Source organism: Myotis yumanensis, unplaced genomic scaffold (assembly GCF_028538775.1).
Source record: "Myotis yumanensis isolate MYYU_CA2020_CCGP unplaced genomic scaffold, mMyoYum1.0.hap1 SCAF_4, whole genome shotgun sequence".
Lineage (NCBI taxonomy): Eukaryota > Metazoa > Chordata > Mammalia > Chiroptera > Vespertilionidae > Myotis > Myotis yumanensis.
Window position 1 is genome coordinate 93546012 of NW_027223755.1, and position 21077 is coordinate 93567088.

General features: G+C 49.0%; 1 protein-coding gene across 5 annotated transcripts in view; it reads right to left on the reverse strand.

Moving 5' to 3' along the window:
• NUBP1 (NUBP iron-sulfur cluster assembly factor 1, cytosolic) overlaps window positions 1-18440 on the reverse strand; it is a 39521-nt gene extending 21081 nt beyond the window's left edge. For all 5 annotated transcript variants that reach the window (XR_011471258.1, XR_011471257.1, XR_011471256.1 and 2 more), the window contains exons 1-10: window positions 18392-18440; window positions 18210-18314; window positions 15412-15545; window positions 8470-8538; window positions 6388-6420; window positions 5687-5777; window positions 4951-5105; window positions 2361-2471; window positions 2024-2126; window positions 646-729 (exon numbers count right to left, since the gene is read on the reverse strand). Coding sequence is in view for 2 of the 5 variants with exons in the window: in XM_070412986.1 (XP_070269087.1) it covers window positions 646-729; window positions 2024-2126; window positions 2361-2471; window positions 4951-5105; window positions 5687-5777; window positions 6388-6420; window positions 8470-8538; window positions 15412-15545; window positions 18210-18314; window positions 18392-18410 (904 nt within the window). In the remaining 3 variants the exon portion in view is untranslated. The remainder of the gene's footprint in view (window positions 1-645; window positions 730-2023; window positions 2127-2360; window positions 2472-4950; window positions 5106-5686; window positions 5778-6387; window positions 6421-8469; window positions 8539-15411; window positions 15546-18209; window positions 18315-18391) is intronic.
• Between the last annotated feature and the right edge of the window lie 2637 nt (window positions 18441-21077).

Here is a 21077-nt window from a genome sequence, read left to right on the forward strand (position 1 = left end):
CCAGCCTGGGCGCTTCCAGGCTGGGGTGGAATCCCCAGATGTTGACCTCCCTAAAAAGCCCCATTTCTGTTGATGCCCCGAATCTTCAGTGACCTGAATACCACACACTGCCCATCGTGGTGAGAACCACGCTGGAGGCCCGTCCTCGGTTCATTCTTCAGAGCCTGGGAGTGATGTTACTTCCCCAACACCACTTCACTAGGCAGAAAGCCCCGCACAAACCAGACTGTAGGCCTTTGACGACTGTCGCCTTGGCTGCCGGTTGGGAACTGGAGCTGCACGTGAGTTTGGTGTGGCTCACTAGGCCTTGTGTCTTTTCTTCTTAATTTTCTTTGGACAGCTTTACCGAGATGCATTTTCTATGCCGTAAAAATCCACCCTCACTGTGTCTTTTACACTCTGACTTAGCCCACAATATTGACGTCCTGACAGGTTTCTCAGAGACTCCCAGCCCCTGGGTTGAGGGGGGCGCTCTCCAGGTCATCCCAGACCCCACCGCACTGGCCTGAATGCCCAGCCGAGGCTACGAGGCAGTGACCACTTATGATCCTCAAGGCTCTCCTCACACCCAGCCCACTCTGCTCGTTTATGTCACCCCCTGGCCCCACAGCCACCTGGATTCACAAGGCTCACATGAACACTTACTTTGAATGATACTTCTGTAGGCTACCGTAGCTGGTGAATCCGGCGTGTCAACCAAAAAAGACCGTCCTTCATCACAACTCTTCCCTTAAAGAAACAAATGAAAGGGAATTAAATCCCTGAAGAAAACCAAGTGGCAACATGGCCTTGGGGCTCTTTCTGTGCCTGTGACATTAGGAAGCTCCTGAACCTGCTGCATTCATAAGGAACGACGCCAAGAAAGAATGGCAGGGCCTCAGAGGACCCCCTGCCTCCCTCCATCCACAGGGGCCCTCCCTGGCCCAGGGTGTTCCGTGTGTGTGCGCCTACAATTCATCTGGGTGGTGTGGCAATGCAGGTTCCAGGGCCCCACACTGGACCGATTCAGCAGCTCTTGGGTGGACCCAGGGACTGAGTTTTCAAAGATTAATTAGTTCTTTTGAGTAAAAAGATAATGAATGCACATGGAGGAAAACGTACCATAAAAGGTGAGGCTATCAGTGTTTCAGATGTCTTTCTAGAAACTGTATGTGCATATATACGTGGCACGTATATGCACACGCACCCATATACTTAAAAAAAAATGAATGGCAGCGTATGATACACATGTTCTGCCACTGCTTTTTCCATGTATACTCGCATCCTGAAGGTCATTCCACATCAGCATCAATCTGTCTGCAAATCTTTCATAAGACTGTCCACCCCGGTGTCCTCCTGTGGATATGCAGGTTGCCTCTAGGACCTCATGTCAACCCAGTGTCCCGGCGAACAAATGCAGGGGGCCTGCCCCAGTGGGCGCAAGGCCTTCTCGCCTCCTCCACCTGTCTGCCCACCCCCATTCCTGCATAGACCCCTGCGGTCAGTGTTTCTGCCCCTGCCCCCAGATGCTGAGCACTGCTGGAGAAGCAGGCTCAGTGATTCCCCACCCACAGCTGCTCCCCAATCTCAGTGGGCCCTGGTGAGGCCAACCTGGAACTGTCATTTCCTTGACTCCCCCACGGGACAGGGAAACCCGAGCGGGGGAGGAGCCCAGGTGAGGGGGCACAGAGGTGGAGCTCCCGTAGGAACGTGTGGAAGCAGCTCGGGAAGCCCGCCGGAGTTCACGGCAGCAGAACCAGGTCTGGGAAGCACAGGTCCCAGAACTGTCCCCTAAGGGACCCTTGTTCATTTCCTAGTGCTCTCCCTGCACCCGGCATCGCCCTGACCAATCTCTCCTCCACTCTTCCAGCCCCACCTCAACCAGCCCTGCTACCTGAGGTCTGCCTGCTCCCCTGGCTACCTGCCCGCCTGGTTCACTGCCTCTCTCCATTGCAGGAGGAGCTCCTAGAGGTAGTCCAGGGGCCGGGCCCCGGTGTATGAAGGCCCCACTGAGCAACGGAACCGGGCGTGGAGACTCACTCACCTATGTGCGGGTCCAGGGGCACTTTGCCGAGGAGCGGTATCTTCAGGTCCTGGCACATGGCCTCTGCACCCCCCGTTGTGGGCGGGAATATCTGAGACTCTTTCTGTGAGGCAAAGTAAATGGGGGGAGAATCATGACTTTGTTTCAGGATCACAAGACTGGACCACATTTTAAAGGAAGTTTTCAAAAACGTCCCTTCTGAACGTGAAGCACTAACTACCAAAGACTTTCCATTCAGCCAACAGTGCAGCATTGTCACTGTGATCCCACTTCTGGAAACAACGGGGAAAGCATCCGGTTTCACAGAGACCCGCGGAAGGGGCTGGTCAGCACTCACCTTGCACTTGGGGCAGACGAAGCCGCTCATGTTCTCCACCACCCCGATGATGGGCAGCTTCACCTTGTGACAGAAGCTGATTTCTTTCCGGACATCCTGCAGGGACACCTCCTATCACGGTTCAAAAGACCAGTTGTTTGAAAGTCAAAGTACAAGAAAGAGAATGTGTGTGGTCGAGGGACGGCTGCAATGCAGTGGCTCGCCCTCAGAAAGCTTAGGGAGGTGAGCCGTTTATCCAATGAGTACCTTAGTGCCGACCGTGTGCTAAGCCCTGTCCTAGGCATTATTCATTTCCCACAAAACCCAGAAAGAATGAACCCGCACAGCCAAACATCAAATATATAATGAGTCTACAGAAAAGTGACCTTTTAGCATCTTTTTTTTCCTTTTTTTGGATTTATTGAAGTGACACTAGTTAACAAAATTAAACAGGTTCAGGCGTGCAATTCCACAACACATCATCTCTACACTGTATTGTGTGTTCACTACCCTGTCAGGTCTCCTTCCATCACCATGTATCCCCCTACGCCCTCCTCCTCCCCCAACTAGCATGTCCCAATGTTTACTTTCTTTTCAACATACTATGCTGAGCCAAAGTGTGCACTATTTTTCATTCAGAGGCTGGGGAATTAGGTCTGTGTCGAAACCTGGCTGGCTGCCTATTTGTCAAGTTCTTCTGAAACCCAGCCATGCCCGTTCTTTACATACTGTCTCCAGTAGCTTCCACCCTACAGTGGTACAGCTGAGTGGCTAGGACAAGGACCACATGATCCCCAAAGGCTAAAATATGTACTATCTGGGCCTTCACAGAAAAAGTTTGCTGACCTCTGATCTAGATTATGATGAAGACAAACAACTTTGTGGACAGAAAGGAAATAAGATCTTTGGATCACTTAAAATTCACTTCTGAACTCTGCATGTATATTTCACGGTGTGAGTACTGAGTATGATCATTGCTTAGTACCCCCCCCACCCCCACCCCCTTACCCCCATTCCCCGGTTAATGTTGTTGCAGACACATGTCCTCAGCACTAAGGTGTGACTGACAGTCACGGCTCCCGAAGGATCACAGCTCGAGTCGCCTACTCTCCAGAAGCACACGTTTGGCTCTAGGCCTCTGTGAGGCTGGGTGCAGGCATGTAGCTGGAGCGTAAACCGGCTCTGACTGCATCTCATTGCGCCTCTGGTTCTCTCCGTGGTGTCCTGTAAAGCCTGCGGTGCCCGATGTGAAGGGCTCTGAGAAAGTGGGTGTCCACAGCCCGAAGTGACATTGTCCAGACAGGCTCTATACAAAGGGCACACGTGGCGCGTGCCTGCTCCCCATGGCTTCCCGGGGAAGGGCCAGCACCTGTTGGTCCGTCTCCTCTTCCTGATCCCTCAGGGACTCCATGTTTCCATTCACAACAAATGTGGCATGGAGAAGCCGCCTTTGCGCCAACTAGACTTTTGCTAATAGACTTTCTTTTTAGAGCAGCTTTATGTTCACAGCACACCTGAGCGGGAAGTACAGGGACTTCTCACAGGCCCTTTCCTCCACACACGGAAAACCTTCCCCGCCATCAACATCCCGGGTGGTGCATTCCAGCCAGACTGTTTCCTTCTAGTAATTACATTGGGAACAATCCATCTTCTCTCCACCTCCAGCGGGCCAGTGCCCAGGTGGCCTCTAGCCACCCAAGTGGTGTCTTGCTCCTCATGCCCCCAACATCTCTCTGCACAGGGAACCAAAGTGATCCGAAGACATGAATCCTGTCACACTACGGACAGCATCCTGCGTGTGCCCATATGTGCAGCGCCCACGTTCCTTGGTGACCACATGGGCCATGAGGGGGGACCGGTATGTTTTATTGCCCTGGTGCCCGGCCCAGGGCCTGCATGTAGTGACTGCTCAGTGAGGGCTTGGTGAAGGATGGGGCCGGGCTGCCTGATTCAGAGGCAGACCAAGCCTCGTTACCCTGCTTCCTTAGGAGTGGGGAAGAATATTGTGAGAAGCATAACTGAAGAGAACCAGCTGTTGGTTTCTTGGGACGCTTAAGATCAGCGGCAATGATAAAGCACAACCCAGGCCTGATGCATTCATTGCCTCCGGACTTACCCAGTGGGGGTTCCTCAGAGCCCTGTGGCACAGCCTCTGTGACTGGTACACGAGGAGCTGGCAAGGCCTGCAGCAGCTTCCCCAGAAATCCCCGCCTACGCCCGGGCGGGTGCTGTGGAAAACTGGGGAGAGTTCCAAACTGTCCTGCAATGCGAGTGAGGGGGCCCTGCAGACTGCGGGCTTGATGCATGAGCGTGGTAAGAGTGAGGTGACCATGGCAGACCATCTGAATTGCAATAGCACCATCGCTCTCGCTGGCTTTGTGAGAGGAAATTAAAAGGCAATTCTGAACTATTGCTGGACCAAAAAAACCAACTGTGGAATGCTTATTTGTAAAACGCAAATGCCCGGACCAAACATAAACGGGGTTTCTGCAGAGACAAAGCAGGGCTGCTCGTCCCGAAGGGCCCTTGGCAGACCAGGGTCTCGGAGTCTGCGAGGAAGAAAGCTTTTGGGCGGCACAGTCCCCACCCAGCTCCCTCCGCACTCGGTCACCTGAGGGGTGGTGATGATCACGGCGCCGTCGATGTGCGCAGCGGCCAGGTACTGGACAACTGAGAGGTGCTCGTCCGACGTCCCAGGGGGGGTGTCCACGATGAGGTAGTCGACCTCTCCCCAGTCCACATCGCGGAGGAACTGCTTGATCATGCCTGAGAGGAGGGACCGCACTGAGGCCAGGCCTCCCTTTCCCCAGGCTGGGCTGGGGGCTCCACAGAAAGTCTGGGACCCTCACGCGCAGACTCTCAGCCATGGCGTCTGGCAACGTCTGGAGACATTGGTGGCTGCCACGCCGAGGGAGGGCGTGCTGCTGGCATCCAGCGTAGAGACCAGGCTGCCCCTGACATCCCTGGTGTGGAGCACTGTCCACCCCTCCCCTCACTACTACGGCCCCCCATGTCCCAGGGCCGAGTTTGAGGACTCTGCCTAAGCCTCAGTGCCCACTCAAGCTGGTATCGATTTCAGTTCAGACACTTCTCTCTCTGACACAAATAAGCCACTACGAAACCACAATAAATATGGATAATTTCAGGGTTATACAGGTTTTCAGGAGAAAAAAAAACCCACAATAGATAATAAAAGCTGTAAGACAAAAACTGGTATTTCTTCAACCAGTGACGACAGAGGCAACTGGACGCTTAAAAATCCTGCCGCGGGGCCCCGACAGCAGGGGCGCAGGGGAGCCCGAGCAGTCCTTCCTGGGAGAGCGACAGACAGAGAGCGGGCCACAAACCGTTCTTCTTGGGTCCTCTCCAGATGACAGCGTCGTCGGGGCTGCTGAGTAAGAAACCCACTGACATCACCCCCAGGTTGTCTTCCAGGAACTGGAGAGGATGAGGCAAGAGACATTTTACTTAAAGCCACAGCACAAGGCACTTCCTTATGTCTCGTCGGGCTGAAAAAAACCCTTTGGGGGTAATATTACTGTGATCTATGAGTACATGCACTCTTTGAACCCTCAAATCATTCTGAGGGCGAAAAGGGTACCATATGGTGGGATGGAAAGAGGTATCATTGGCCCTCAGCCACAATGACAGGCGACTTGGCTGAAATAAATGAGCATCATGTCCTCAACTGGCTGAGCCTGGGCTGGGCTGGGGCCCCTGGGCCACACCTGACCCACCATCTGCTTTTGTACATGAACTTTCACTGGAATACAGCCATGGTCATTCATTTACATATTCCTGCTTGTGAGCTACAGTGATGGAGAAGGTATGGCCCACAAACAGAAAATGGCCACTGTCTGACTCGACAGAAGCGGTCTGCCAAGCCCTGGTCTCAGTGGAGGCTTGCGCTAGAAACGTGCCCGGGGAAATGCTTGCTGACTGATGCGCAGGCGGGCTGAGAACAGTGTTGCCAGCCACCGCATACCCACTATGCATACATGGCCCAACTCCACTCCTTTGAAAATAAGGCAAAAACGTGAGCACTCACCACTGGAGACCAGCCCGAGCCACTCTGGTGCACCTGTGTGAACACGGGCATCGAGTCACTTGTGAATCCCGCGCCCTGGTCACCCTTCATAGACACATTTTGCGCAGCAAGAAGACAATTTTACAAAATAGAATTAATCTAAAATGCCACTACTTAATGCTTAATAGGAAGTGAACAGCTGCGGGGGTGGGGGGGGTGTGCTGGTTAATGAAAGTGATAATTCAATATCCTTTCCCCTGTGAAATTGGGCTGTTTTGAAACTGCTTAGATAACATCTAGTCAGGGAACCCGTTACCCAAGTCAAATATAATTTCGGGTCTGAGGTATTTTCAAAGAGTGACAGAAATTGCCTGTGGGTTACTGAGAAAATGCAGTAACTGTGGAGCAGCGGGGGTACCCCTCCAAGTCCGGAAGTGAAGAAAGTACGGTGAGTGAGTCAGGTGACACAGCACCGCCCTGCCCGTGGCCTGAGCTTCAGCTGGGGCCTGCTGTCCCCCGGGAGCAAGCACTGGGAGGAAGGTGACAGGGAGAGGCTCCCTGGGGGACGTCATGATGGACTCTCCGTCATGGGTGCTCATCAATAGCCAGGGCTCAACTTTGCACCACCTGTTCCGAAGTTAGAACTTAAGAAACTCCCAATGACATGTCAATCTTAGAAATCAGAGCAGCAAAGGAGCCAACACGGAAAGTCTGCTTTTCTTAATGAAGTCTTGCTTTCTAAAACAGCTCTCTGGAGACATCAGTCACATAGCGTACAATGCACCTACTGAAAGCGCAGAGTTCAACGGCTTTCAGGGTAGTCACATGATCGTACATCCACCACCACAATCAACCCTAGAGGACACCCTGCACCTCTCCCATCACCCCCAATCCTGACACTTCCCTCCAGAACGAGGTGACCACAGATCTACTGTCTCTGCACGCTGCCTGTTTCAGACAGTCACAGGAGTGCAATCATGTGACATGTGGTCCTTTGTGTCGAGCTTGGAAGTCTCATTAAAAAAACAACAACAACACAACAAAACCATTTGTGCCCTGGCTGGTGCGGCTCAGTCGGTTGGAGTGTCATCCTGTGCACTGAAAAGTTGCTGGTTCAATGCCTGGTCAGGGCACATACTGGGGTTGCAGGCTTGATCCCCGGTAGAGGGTGTGCAGGAGGCAGCCAACTGATGTTTCACTCTCACATCAATGTTTCTCTCTCTCTCTTTCCCTCTTCCATCCCCTCTCTCTAAAAATAATATATACATATAATAATATGCATATAAAATAATAGATACATATAATAGTATATACATAAAAAAATAAATTCATTCCTACTTATCCAATTTTTTTAAAAAAACCTTCCCAAAGAGCAGCTCCCATGCCTGCCCTTCTCCATGCTGTCTGCTGCCTCACCCTGCTTTAGTTTTCTATTATCTATCGTCTGTCCCTTCCCATGAGGGCCAGGGTCTGTATCTGCCTTGCTCACCACTGGATCCCAGTACACAGAACAGTGCCAGCACTTAAATAAGACTGAACCATTCTTGACGCTCCCAGCCCAGCCCAGCCCTCCAGCCAGATTCCAGGCACTGCCCAGGGGGAGGGAAGCCTTCCTGGGCTTGCTTCTTGCAGCTCGGAAGGGAGAGACCAGCACCTGCTCAGACCACTGTGGCCCCGCCCACCCCACGTCACTCTCCCACTTCACAGTCTCAGTTCCCCAGAGGTAACCACAGGGCAGAAATATTCCCTTGCTTCCAGGGTACAAGCCCCCAGCCAACTCTGGTCTGGCTTTCCCAGTCAGCTAAGCTTCCGTGTCTTACTTCTGCATTTTACTTGCTGTTTCCCTTCCCCTCTGAGAAGGCATCGAAACCAACACTTCTTTAATGGTTTAGATGAACTTTATAAATAATCCACCCCCCCCCCCCCCCGCCTCAATTCACAGTTATTGTTGAAGTAGACAGATGGATTAGCAAACATTTACCTGGTTTTATCATGTCCGTGTAAAAATACATGGGCTGTGCTAATCCTGTTTAGGCTGAGTAGCTCAGCACAGTAGTTTGCTGTAAGAGACCACTCCACTGCATTTTATAACACACCTCTTACCTGTTCTCCTTCCAATCCCATTATCTTGGGAATGGACGGCCCACATATATCGATGTCTAGAAGAGCAACCTGGGGAACAAGAAGAGACCAGAGCTGTGACATGACTGAAAGTACAATCCTGCAGACACACAGTTGGGAGGGGAATCGGGTTAGAGGAAAAAGAGGAGGGGAGAAGAGGAAAGAAACTGGGTCAAACATGGACCAAGTAGAACCTCATGAGGAAGAGTTACAGCACTTATCTTCCAGCCACGGACACAGTCAAGGCTCCCAAAGAGAGCTTGGCAAAGTGCGTCAGCACGGACTCCCTCCCTCCCGCCCAGACTGACCTGGCTCGAGGTGCTCCTATGGACCTGGGTGTCAGGTCACGTGGAAATTCAGGCCTTGGCACTGTTTACTTGGCCCTGACCATGTGCCTGGGGGTGGGTATCATTATCTCTGTGTTACAGAAGAGGAAACTAAGGTTCGGGGATGCCATGACCTGTTCAGTGAGCCAGGACAGAGCTGGGACATAAATCAAGGTCTCTGACCCCAAAGCCAGGGCTCTCTCCACTACCCCAGGGGGCCTGGCAAGGAGCTGAGCTCTGACCAAACCCCGTTGCCCTGTGATCCCGAAGGCTAGTGATAGCCTCGGCTCAGCTTCCAGAAAAGAAACTGAAAAGAAGAAGGAAAGCTAGAAAACCTCTTTGCTAGTGGTAAGCACAGCCGGGGATGACTCCTTCCACGCCAAACGCCCTGCTTTCCCTGAGGTGGATGAGGTGTGAACCGGCCTTCGGGAACTCTGAAAGGCGGCTAATATTCATCTGGAAACCTCTAATGTGCTGCATGCAAAGTGCAGCATCTCTGGGTAACTTTTTAACTTGCCCAAATTCGCTTCTTGCTTCCTTCTTCAAGGCTCTCAACCAACACCAACCTCCTACTTCCTCACCTGCTCTCAGACCCTGGGTAGGAAAGCTTTTCATACAGATCAGCCGGTTACCCCAGGCGCCCTCTGCTGGGCTAAGCAAGGAGTGCAACAGAATGACACAACTTGACAACCCGACCGTGCCAACTTTCTAGGTCCTGACACTTGGGGACTGATGTGTGTTCGTGATCCACAGACATTTTACATCACAACCTCACGATTTAAGAAATCATACTATCACCACCCCCTAATAGAGACTTGCATCAATTCTCTTCGGTTTCCAGCACAGTAGCCATGTTCTTCTGGGAACAATTTAATGTTTCCTTTTGAGGCACGAAACTCCCCACAACCAAGGGAGTGAATCATGAGTGCAATTACGCAAGGACGCAAGAACAGACTGCTTGCACTCACTCCTGTGGCAGGTCACGTCCATGCTGTCCAGATCTCCAGTGGTCCTGTGTCCTGTCCCTTCCAAACCTCCTGTCGATTCTGTCCCTATCCTCACTATCCTCAGTATCCATCCAATTCATTCACTTTCTGCTCAAGTTAAGCCACAGAACCCTTGCTGAGAGAAACGTGCCTGGTCATTCGCACCAGGGCCTCTGCAGAAGGTGCTGGAAGCCTGAGGGGAAGAGGAAGCCTTGCCACACCTCTCCCACCCACAAAGTGGTACAGTGGTCAGGATCCAAACTTCCCCCTAAGACAGTGATTCCCAATGTGGGCGCTACCGCCCCCCGGTGGGCGCTGCAGCGATCCAGGGGGGCGGTGATGGCCACAGGTGCATTTGGGGCGATGAGTAACTGCTATTAAAATTTTTAAAAAATTAATTTCCAGGGGCTGAGTAATATTTTTTCTGGAAAGGGGGCGGTAGACCAAATAAATTTGGGAACCACTGCCCTAAGAGGTGGCCACTTGGGCCAGGGCTGTGCCCAGTGTGGGGGCTCCTTATGTCCGTGCTCTGTGCCACTGAGCCACAAGAGACAAGTGCCTTAAAGCTCCGTCTCAGCCCCCAGGTGCGGAGGAGGCCAGGCCATCATGGTCGGGCATGCGGAGCCGCTGGGGTGTTGGCAGTGGTGTGTGCGTCTAGGTGCTGCTTTACAAAGTGTACTGAAATGGCACTTCCGTTTCTCTGATACTTCCTGGAAGCCACAGAACTTAGGGGCTTTAAGAAAAATTAAGGAAAATTAAACACACAAAAAAGAAGAGGTCATGGGAAGTGGAGTCTAGTCCTAACTTGGCACGGGCTGTCACCTCATACACATTGCTGCTCCTCTCCCAGCCCCGTCCGTCTGAGCTGCTGAGCTGTGAAACAAGTGTTTAGGGAGACTGTTAGGGCCCTTCTAGCTTTAGAGTCTACAAACCCCACAGATGGGCCTAAAAACTCAACAGGCCTCACGCACCTAGCGTGGACCTTTTAATGGTCAAGTTCATCTTTTAGAGCACAAAGCAAGATGATGAAGTGGTGATTTAGGGAAGCTGGTGACTTGTGGTGGAAGGATGGCGTGAGAGCTTTTGATGTCAGAGGCTGGGCTCCTCCGCCTCCCTTCACCACAACTTGCACATTTCCCAGTCTGTGATTGGTCAGGAGCTTCCCAATGCTGCTGCCTCCTGATGCAAAGCCCTTTGCAAACGAGTTGTCAGATACCTGCCTGCCTTGAGTCAGACACGAACAGCCTTGCTCAGGGTTAGAAAAGGGACAGGGTGCTTCCCACCATCCTGCTCAATTCAGGGCAGGGAGGAATGTGTGAGCCTGGAGTGCAATCTGCAAGACACCCTGAGCATCTACTATATGCCCACACTGGGCACCTTTTGGAAAGCGACACTTTCCCAAGTACTGACGTTTTTAAAAAGCACCGCTGCATAAAGAAATTCAGCTCATCTAGCCCTATTTCCACACCGGATGGTGTGCTTTCCTTCAGTCTACTGCAAGGTCTAGACGTGTGTGCAGTGGGGCTTTCTGAACATAATTATATGGAAGCGTAATTCTATGTAAACAGCTGTTGATTCACAAGTGGTTACTTGCAACTGGCCTGGCGAGAGCCCACCTCCAGAGAGCTGAGAAGAATATGCCCAACAGCTTCAAGAAGCCACGATTACTCTGGGTAACCTGGACCGTGAGAAAACAGATTTCTCGGCTAGCCAACTGGACCTACAAATTTGACCCTCAAATGGCAAGAGATTGGTGATGGATAGAAGAACGAAATGACAAACATGTTTTGAATCTGCTCAGCACTGTTTGGGTAGGCTATAAATCATTATCACTGAAGCAAAAATTTCATCACCCCCCTATTTCAGTTAGCGGAATAAAGTAACAATAATGATCGCTATCAAGGACACTTACTGAGCACTTACTGTATGTCAGGTACCCTGTTAAGCACTTTACGTTTACATGTATCATCTCACTCAGCCTGCGTCCATTTTACCTACCCGAGGTCACAGCAGTGGTGTGGGTGGGGCTGGGTGACTCTAGGGCCTGTGCTCTTGGCCACCACACTAGACTGCACCTCAAATGCTCAATTAGAGTTCCAACTCCTCTCTCCTCCAAAAGTTGGGAGGTTCTGCTCTATCTCCCCAACTTTGCCCTCATTTGTTTCCTGCCGTTGCTCCAATCCCTGCCCTAGTTTGGACCCTCGGGGCCTGTCCTGGAGACACGGCTTCGCCCTCTCACGGTACTCAACCACACACTCGCTGGCTGTCACGTGGTGCTCCTAAAGCACAGGTCTGGCTCAGCCTCAGCCTTGGCCCCTTCCCAGGAGCAGTCCCCCAGACTGCCTGCCTCTCCATGTCTGCCTGGCAGTCCCACCTCTGTGCCTTGGTTCCCCTCCCCCATCCATCAGTCGCCATCACAGTCCTGATGCCACCTTCTCCAAGCCCAGTCGTCTCTCCTTTTCCCCAAATCCCTAGAGAACATCTTGATGGCAGACACCAGATTCTAGAGAAGCCCACGTCAGCCACGTACAGCCAGTGACAGCAGCTCCATGGGTTATAAAATGATCAGAACAGAAATGAGGGATAAGGCGGAATTCAGAGCCCTAATGCCTGACAGGAACACGGAGCTTCACAGATCACGTAGTCCAGCCACTTCACTGTCCCAGGGAGGCTGTGCCCTGCCCAAGGTTCCAGTCCTGCAAAGAAGTTCTTCCCCAGCCAGCACAGGTGCGTCTGGTGTTAAAAAACAAACCAGGGCCCAGCAAACTACACCCTGGGGCCAAATCCAGCCTGCCACCTGTTTTTGTACAGCCCACAAGCTAAAAGTGGTTGTTATATTTTTAGAGGTCTGGAAAAATAAAGATAAAAAGAATACTTTTGTCACGTTGTAACAATTATGTGAAATTCAACTTTCAGTAACAATAAAGTTTTATTAGAACACAGACATGCTTGTGGTGTATAGGTTGTTTAAGGGCAGACTGGATAGTTGCTACAGAAACTGTATGGCTGGCAAAGCCTAAAATATTTGCCATCTGGCTCTTGACATGAAATGTTTGCCGACTCCTGAAGCAAACTCTAATTTTGTAATCCAATGACTTAAAAAAACATATTTCTGGAGTTCTTAGATACTGGTGAGGTGTCTTGGGGGCCACTGCGTGTGTGTACGTGTTTGTATGTTGAGGGCATATCAGAATGGTGGCTTGATCCCCTTGCCCACTGTAGCTGGCTTTATTGTTTTTAGTTTATTTTTGTGGAGGAAATAAAGCCTTTATCATAGTAAGGTCTTAGGGTGCTATTGCTCACTGAGGTAGAATGGATTATCTCACACAAATAGAAAGTACTGAAATTTGTCCAGCTTTTAGAGTTTTAAAATATAGTAGGCAACATGTGGCAGTTTTGAAATTTCAATAATAAATATACCTCTGCAGTCCCTCTAGAACAGTGGTTCTCAACCTTGGCTGCACATTAGAATCACCTGGGAATCTTTTTAAAATCCTGATTTCTGGGCCTCATCCTCCACAAATTCTGTTTCTTTGTTACTAATGTTGTGGCCCCACCCCATAACAAAGAAACAATTTCCGGAGGATGAGGCCCAGAAATCAGGATTTTAAAAAGATTCCCAGGTGATTCTAATGTGCAGCCAAGGTTGAGAACCACTGCTCTAGAACTATCTTACTTTCTAAAAAAGTCAAACAAAAGTAAAGGGCCATTTGTCAACAAGTAAGAAAAGAAAGTTGAAGTGAAAGTGTTAGCCCTCATATATAAAAATAACTTTCAATATTCAAAATGTTAGAAAAGTAATGTTCAGAAATAAAACAATGCATGAAAGAAGGTACACACAAAGACCATGGAAAGAACTGAAATGGCTTTCAACACAAACAAAATAAGATTGTTTCCACATTACACAGAGCTCTTCTGCAGGCCCCAGAAAGTGCTCTGATGGAGAAAACAGCATTTAGTTGGCAACTGAAATAGTGACTAGCAAGTTCTCTACCCCAGAGCGCACACAGTGCCAACTCACAAGTTCTCACGAGGTCTCTCATTTCAGGGGTCACCACAGCGGAGGCTGGGTTTTAGAGACACCCATGCCACTCTACAGTTCTGGGGTGTCCAGGTTTCTTTCATTGGAATTTTGGGCAAAATTTCATTTTGGAAACAACAGGTCATTTTAGAATGTGACCTGTGTTAAAACAAAACAAAACAAAACTGAAAAACGCAATTGTCATGGTTTTATTAGATATAAAATGATAAAGTGAATATTGGGATCATTTTCTAAGGTCAATGCAAAATTACCATGAGTCCCAGTAAATAATGTATTTTAAAAATCACAGGTACTGCAAATTTCCATTTGGCCTTTTGGGAAAAAGTATTTTTTTTCTTACTTGCTCCACCATACCTTTTATTAAGGCTGAAATCCAGAGAGCAGCACTGGGTACTTTGAGTTTTCCTGCTCCTTTGTGTACCTGGGCATATGTTTGTGGCCCAGTACAGGGGTCAGCAAGTTTTTTGGGGTTTTTTTGAGGTTTGATGAATTTTTTATTGTTTTGTGAAATATATACAGCACACCAAGTGTTTTCTTCAAGGGCCAGACAGAAAACATTTTAAGCTTTGTGGGCAAAATTACAGATATTATGTAGGCACTTATGTAACAACTAGAGGCCCAGTACACGAATTCATGCACAGGTAGGGTTCCTTGGCCTGGACCGCAATCAGGGCCATCGGGGCAGCCGGCCAGGGGGAGGGACCACAGGAGGTTGCTGTGGGAGCGCACTGAACACCAGGGGGCAGCTCCTGCAGAGTGTCTGCCCCCTGGTGGTCAGTGCATGTCATAGCGATTGGTCGACAGGTTGTTCGGTCAACTGGTTGTAAAGGTCGCTTAAGCTTTTATATATATAGATTTAAAAGCAACCATTTAAAAACAAACAGCTCTGGCCAGGTGGTTCAGTTGATTGGAGCATCGTCTGGTACTCCAATGTGGGTTCAGTTCCCAGTCAGGGCACATACCTAGGTCGTGGGTTCAATCTCTGGTTGGAGCGTGCATAAGGGAGGCAACTGTTGATGTTTCTCTCTCACATGATGTTTCTCTCTCACATTGATATTTTTCTCTCTCTCTAAAAATCAAGAAAAACAACAACAACATATCCTTAGGTGAGGATTAAAAAGTAATAATAAAAACAAGCAAAAATAAACCCCAAATAACAAAAATAATAACAATAATAAGAAAAGAAAAGAAAAGAAAAGAAAAGCAACCATTTATAAATGTAAAAATCATTCTTAACTCACAGGCCATAAAAAGACAAGAGATGGGCTCGTTTTGGCCATGAGCTATAGTTTGTAGACCCCTGCCCTAGAAAAAGGCAGAAAGGAGCTAATCATGAGAAGGAAATCTGAACTTGATGTAATAAATAACCAGCATGCCAAGAGAAATGTACACCTGTTATCCATCTTCACTACTAGAGCATCCAATGAAAGCTTTCATTGCTTGTCTGCTACGTGTTTCCTCGTCTTCTCTGCAGGGATCAAAGAGGCCAGTTTGGCTTTGTCTAAGGAGCCAGTTCTCCACAAGCCATCATGAACCCTCAGACAGGAGCCTCTCCCCAGTGTTCCCCTACCTGCGTGTTTTCATCCTCCGCTAGGGCGTGAGCAAGGTGGGCGCTGAACGTGCTTTTCCCAACGCCGCCTTTCCCAGACAACACCAAGATTTTGTGTTTCACGGTCTTCATTTTCTCTTTGATTTCCTCTATGGCTGCAAAGAAAGCAATTCAGGGGATGACATCCTCCAACTAAATCCCAAATGTCACTCTTCCAATGGGCTGGAAGGGATTGTGTGTGAAATACCACCTAGGCCAGTGCTGGCGAACCTATGACACGTGTGTCAGAGGTGACACGCGAACTCATTTTTTTGGTTGATTTTTCTTTGTTCAATGGCATTTAAATATATAAAATAAATATCAAAAATATAAGTCTTTGTTTTACTATGGTTGCAAATATCAAAAAATTTCTATATGTGACACGGCACCAGAGTTAAGTTAGGGTTTTTCAAAATGCTGACACGCCGAGCTCAAAAGGTTTGCCATCACTGACCTAGTCAATGGTAGTAATAAGTGCTATAAAGAAAACAGGGCTATTATCACACCTGACATTTTCTTATTGATTTATTTGTCATCCCTTACTAGAATATAAGCTCCACAAGGGTGAGACTCTGTCCTGAAGCGTTCACCACCTTATTCCCGGCTCCATTACAGAGCTATGAATATACAGTCATACACCACTTAACAACAGGGATACATTCTGACAAACGTGTCATTAGGCAATTTTGTCCTAAAAAGCACTCACACAACCTAGATGGCTGAGCCTATTATACACCTAGGCTATACGATATGGCCCACTGCTCCTAGGTTACAAGACTATACAGCATGCTACTGTATGAAACAGCACGAGATTAAATCAGGCACCAGAGAAGATGATGTAATCAAAAGATAAACATGAGATGTATGAGGCAGCTCTCAGTATAACACAGCATACTGTTTTACAGCAAACTCTCATTAAGTAGAAAGAGTACATTTAAAATAATGATAAGTATAATATACAATAGTAAATATATAAGCCAATTAACATAATAGTTTATTATCAAGTATTATGTGCTGTATATAATTATATGTGCTGTACTTTTATATGACATAGGTTTATTCACACCGACATCACCACAAACATCTGAGGAATGCTCTGCACTATAAAGTTAGGACAGACCCGTCACTAGCTGATAGGAATTTTTCAGCTCCCTTAAAATCTCATGGGACCACTGTCACCTATACAGTCTATCGCTGATCTAAATATTATTATTTGGTGCATGAGTGTAGTAATGATTCTCAAACTGGGGGCAAAATCTGCCAGGGGACATCTGGCAATGTTTGAGGACATTTTTAGTTGTCACAAGGAAGGGGTGCTCCTGGCACGTAGTAGGTAGAGGCCAGGGATGCCGCTAAATGTCGGACAATGCTGAGGACAGCCCTCAGCACACACAACTGTCCAGCTGCAAAAGTCAGTAATGCCCAGGATGAGAAACCTGACAAACAGCAGGCACTTGGTAAGTACCCGTCACTGATGACTGTCACTTATTAGACATTTGCCGTGCTTTTCAGGACTTCACCTTCTTTCAAGCCCTTGAAACAACACTGCGAGGTAACTAATTTTCTCCCCCATTACTGACAAGGAAATAGAGGCTCAGAAAAAAAGGTTAAGACTCTTGCTCAAGGTCAATACTGTTTTTGAGGGAACTACAGATCAAACCCAAGTCTCTCTTTGACTCCTTCAAAATTCTTCTCCCAGCTTCCTGCCTTTTATGTTCCAGAGTCCTCCCCACTCTCCAATGTGACCCCCTAAGTGCTTATTGCTGTGACTTATTGCTTGCTTGCTTGTTTACTGTGGGTCTCCCCTACTAAACTAAAATCCCCTAGAGCAGCCACCTCTCTCTTTCACAGCTATATCCCCAGCACCAGCACTGTGCCTAGGAGGCGATTAACACATATTTCTGTTGAATGAATGGAAGAATCACTCCTCAAAAGGAAGAAATTCTATCCAAAGAAAGTAGCTGAGGACGCCAGGATGTAAGCCCAAGCTCCCTGACTTCAAAGTTTATAGCCTATCCCAGTGGTCGGCAAACTGTGGTTCGAGAGCCACATGCGGCTCTTTGGCCCCTTGAGTGTGGCTCTTCCACAAAATACTACGTGCAGGCGCGCACATACAGTGCGACTGAAACTTTGTCGGTTTTCCGCCTGGGCGAGTCTATTTTGAAGAAGTGGTGTTAGAAGAAGTGGGGGTACGTTCGCTGAGGTCGACCCCTCAGATTGAGGACGTTTTTAGCAAAGGCCATCTTAGGAGTACCCTAATTAAGTTAATAACAATGTACCTACCTATATAGTTTAAGTTTAAAAAATCTGGCTCTCAAAAGAAATTTCAATCATACTGTTGATATTTGGCTCTGTTGACCAATGAGTTTGCCAACCATCGGCCTATCCCATCGCTGGTGGCCTCTTCCAGACCAGTCACTGTCACTCAAACTTCTGGCCACACCCCCCAACCCAGCCAACTTCTCCCGTGCCCCGCCCTTAAGACTCCTTTTGACTTCAGGCAAGTGACCAATCCTTAGGCTCCACTGCAGCCGGCCACGTTCCTCGGTCCTCGCCTTTTAAAGGCAATGCCCCTCTGTCATTCATTCCTCAAGTCCCGCCCCTCGTCGCCTCCCCCCCACCCCCGCACGGACTTCACCACCAAGCCCCGCCTCCTCCAGCCCCGTACCTGCAACGCATCCTTTAAGTCACGCCCACCGTCCCCGCCCAGGTTCGCCATAAGCGCCGCCTCTTCCGGCTCACGCCTTTTACGTCCCGTGCAGAGCTTGCCCCTTCCTTACCTGGGTCCGGAGCCTCGCCGGCGCCTGAAGCGCACAGCCGCTGGTTAGGGCACCCCTGACAGGCGGTCCCTCGGCCGGCCTGGGCGCTGCCGGTTCCGGGGCAGTCTGCGCGGAGACAGAATCACAGTTAGAGCGGCTCCTGTCTTCCAGCCCCGCCACCCATGCCCCTCCCGCGCGCTCACTGTGAGGCGTCTCCTCCATTTTGCCGCCTTAGTCGCCGGAACCTGCGCGGCACCGGAACCCCCATTGCGTATTTCCGGCTCGTGGCACTCAATCTGACCCTCCCGCTGCGTCGGGAAGAGAGCAGTGCGCACGCGCGAACCTTGTGCGGGGAGCCTAGAGCTGTTTTATTATTACTCTCCGCATTGAAACTGCTGCAAATATCAAATACTTACGCATGTATCTCCTAGGAACAAAGGCGTTATCTTACATGACCTCCACACCATCTTGATAACCAAGAAACTTACCATTGGTGCAAAATTATTAGCCAATGGGTCTTTAGTCTTTTAATCCAGTACAGCCCTCCTCCCTGCCCCTTCCCTCCCCTGGCTACGTGTTTTGTCTTTGTGAGGTTAATAAATTTGAATAGTTCAGGCCAATGGTTTTATAGAATATCCCATCATCTTTGTTTAATTGCCCCACCCCTCGTGATCAGATTCAGGTTGAAAGTTTTTGGCAGAAGACGAAAGTCATGCACTACTAGTATCACAGCAGGAGGAACATATGCCAATTGGTCCCATTGTTGGTATAAAAAAAAACAAACGTCAGATGAGCAAATTTTAAAAATCTTATTGGCTTTGTCAACCAATGGTCTTTGGCACCAACTCAACACCAACAGGAATCCCCAGTTTGGGGGTGTGGTGAAGAAGCAAACTTTATTCAGTGCAAAACAGTTCAATTGCAATACAAAGCAGGGCTTTGAAAGCAGCACACAGGTCCCTCTCTGGTAGAGAGATCTGCTCCGCTCCTCAGGGGTCTGTTTTGCGCTGCGCAGTCAGCTCTGGCCTTCGCCAGTCTGCTATGCTGCAGTGAGAGACATCTTCAGTGTTTCAGCTCCACTGGGGAAATGCAACCCTCAGTCTCAGGTGAAAAAGAAAAGTGTGCTTCCAGAATCATAGGGGAGCTGGCTTATATAGACAGAAGTCCCCACGCCTGCTCCCTGATTGGTCAGTCCTCTGCAAATAAAGCTTCACAGTTTGATTGGTCAGAATAGAGCCACTCTGATTGGTTGGAGCTCTCAGCTCTGATGGGATGAGGAAAGCCTCAGTTCTATTGGTCCTTTATATGGGCTGACTCAGAGGGCAGAAACACAATGTAAGCAGGCAAGCCAGTGCAGAGGCAGGTAGATCAGTGCAGGCTTCTCCCAGAAGTGCAGTTTGTATTAGAGACCCCTGTGCAGAAATGGCTGGGTTTTTTTTGTTTGTTTGTTTGTTTTGTGGGGGGGGGCTCTGTTTCTTAAAATTAGAGCCCAGTTAGCCACCAGGAGCCCTTCTCAGTAGGTGTCTTCTTTCTCTTGGTTCACAGCTTTATCCAATGATTTACTAATCAGACAGTATCCCATCGAGCAGACAGAAAGGAGGTCTGAAGAGCTGTATAAAACGACTTACATGGTGGGGATGGGTGAGGAGGGTGAGGGTAGATTACATAGGAGTTTATGGAGCTCGTGCTCTGAAGTCAGATGACTCGTGTTTAAATTTTGACTCCAACCAACCCTTATAAGCTGAAAACACCGGGCAAGACCCTGCATGTCCCCAGCCTCTTTTTGCTGTAAAATGGGATGATGAAAATATTTGCCCTGTGAAGTTGCTGTGGCGATAAAATAATTTAACTCATGCAAAACACCAAGCACAGAACATCCAGAGAACAAAGCTCGAATACAGGCATAGCTCGGAGATACTGTAGGTTCAGTTCCAGAACACCATAATAAAGCGAGTATCACAATAAAATGACTCGTAATCTTGTTTGCCTCCAATCTGTGAAAAACGAAACACCTGTGAAGCGCAATAAAGTGAAGAGCAATAAAACACAGGTCTGCTGGTACAGTTTGTAGGGTTGTAGTGACAGTTGCAGAAATGATTTCATGCACTCTTATTTACAGATGGCGGGACTGAGCCTACCCAGGGAAAGTTGCCCCAGATCACGTGGCAGGTTAGTGGAGGAAACAAGAATAGCACCTGGGGCAAACTAGTTAAAAATGTAGATGCTGCTTAACACAGGTGGTGAAAATTAAGTGATCAGGAGGGCTCTGTGGCTTTTGTGTTTCACCACTAGATGGCGCCCTTCCCCTATCTATGAGGAAAGTAGTCAGGAAATGGGAAGAAAAAAAAATTAGAGCCCTTGCTGGTTTGGCTCAGTGGATAGTGTTGGCCTGTGAGCTGAAGGTTCCTGGGTTTGATTCTGGTCAAGGGCACATGTCTGGGTTTCGGGCTTGATCCCCAGTGTGGGGCGTGCAGAAGGCAGCCAATCAATGATTCTCTCTCATCATTGATGTTTCTATCTCTCCCTCTCCCCCTCTGAAATCAACAAAAAAAATTAGACAATTTTCTACCTCTTCCCTTATCCAGCAAAAATATCTAACAAAGGGCTATATATCCGCAGGTACTTAGTATATAATTGAGATGGAAAATGAGGTTCCATTTTATTATTAAACTAGAGGCGTGGTGCATGAATTAGTGCACAAGTGGGGTCCCTCGAACTGGCCTGAGGGATCGGGCTGAAACCGGCTCACTGACATCCCCCAAGATTGCGAGAGGGCACAGGCCAGGCTGAAGGACCCCACTGGTGCACGATCGGGGCCAGGGAGGGACCACAGGAGGGCTCCAAGGCATGTCTGGCCCATCTCGCTCAGTCCCAATCTGCCAAACCCCA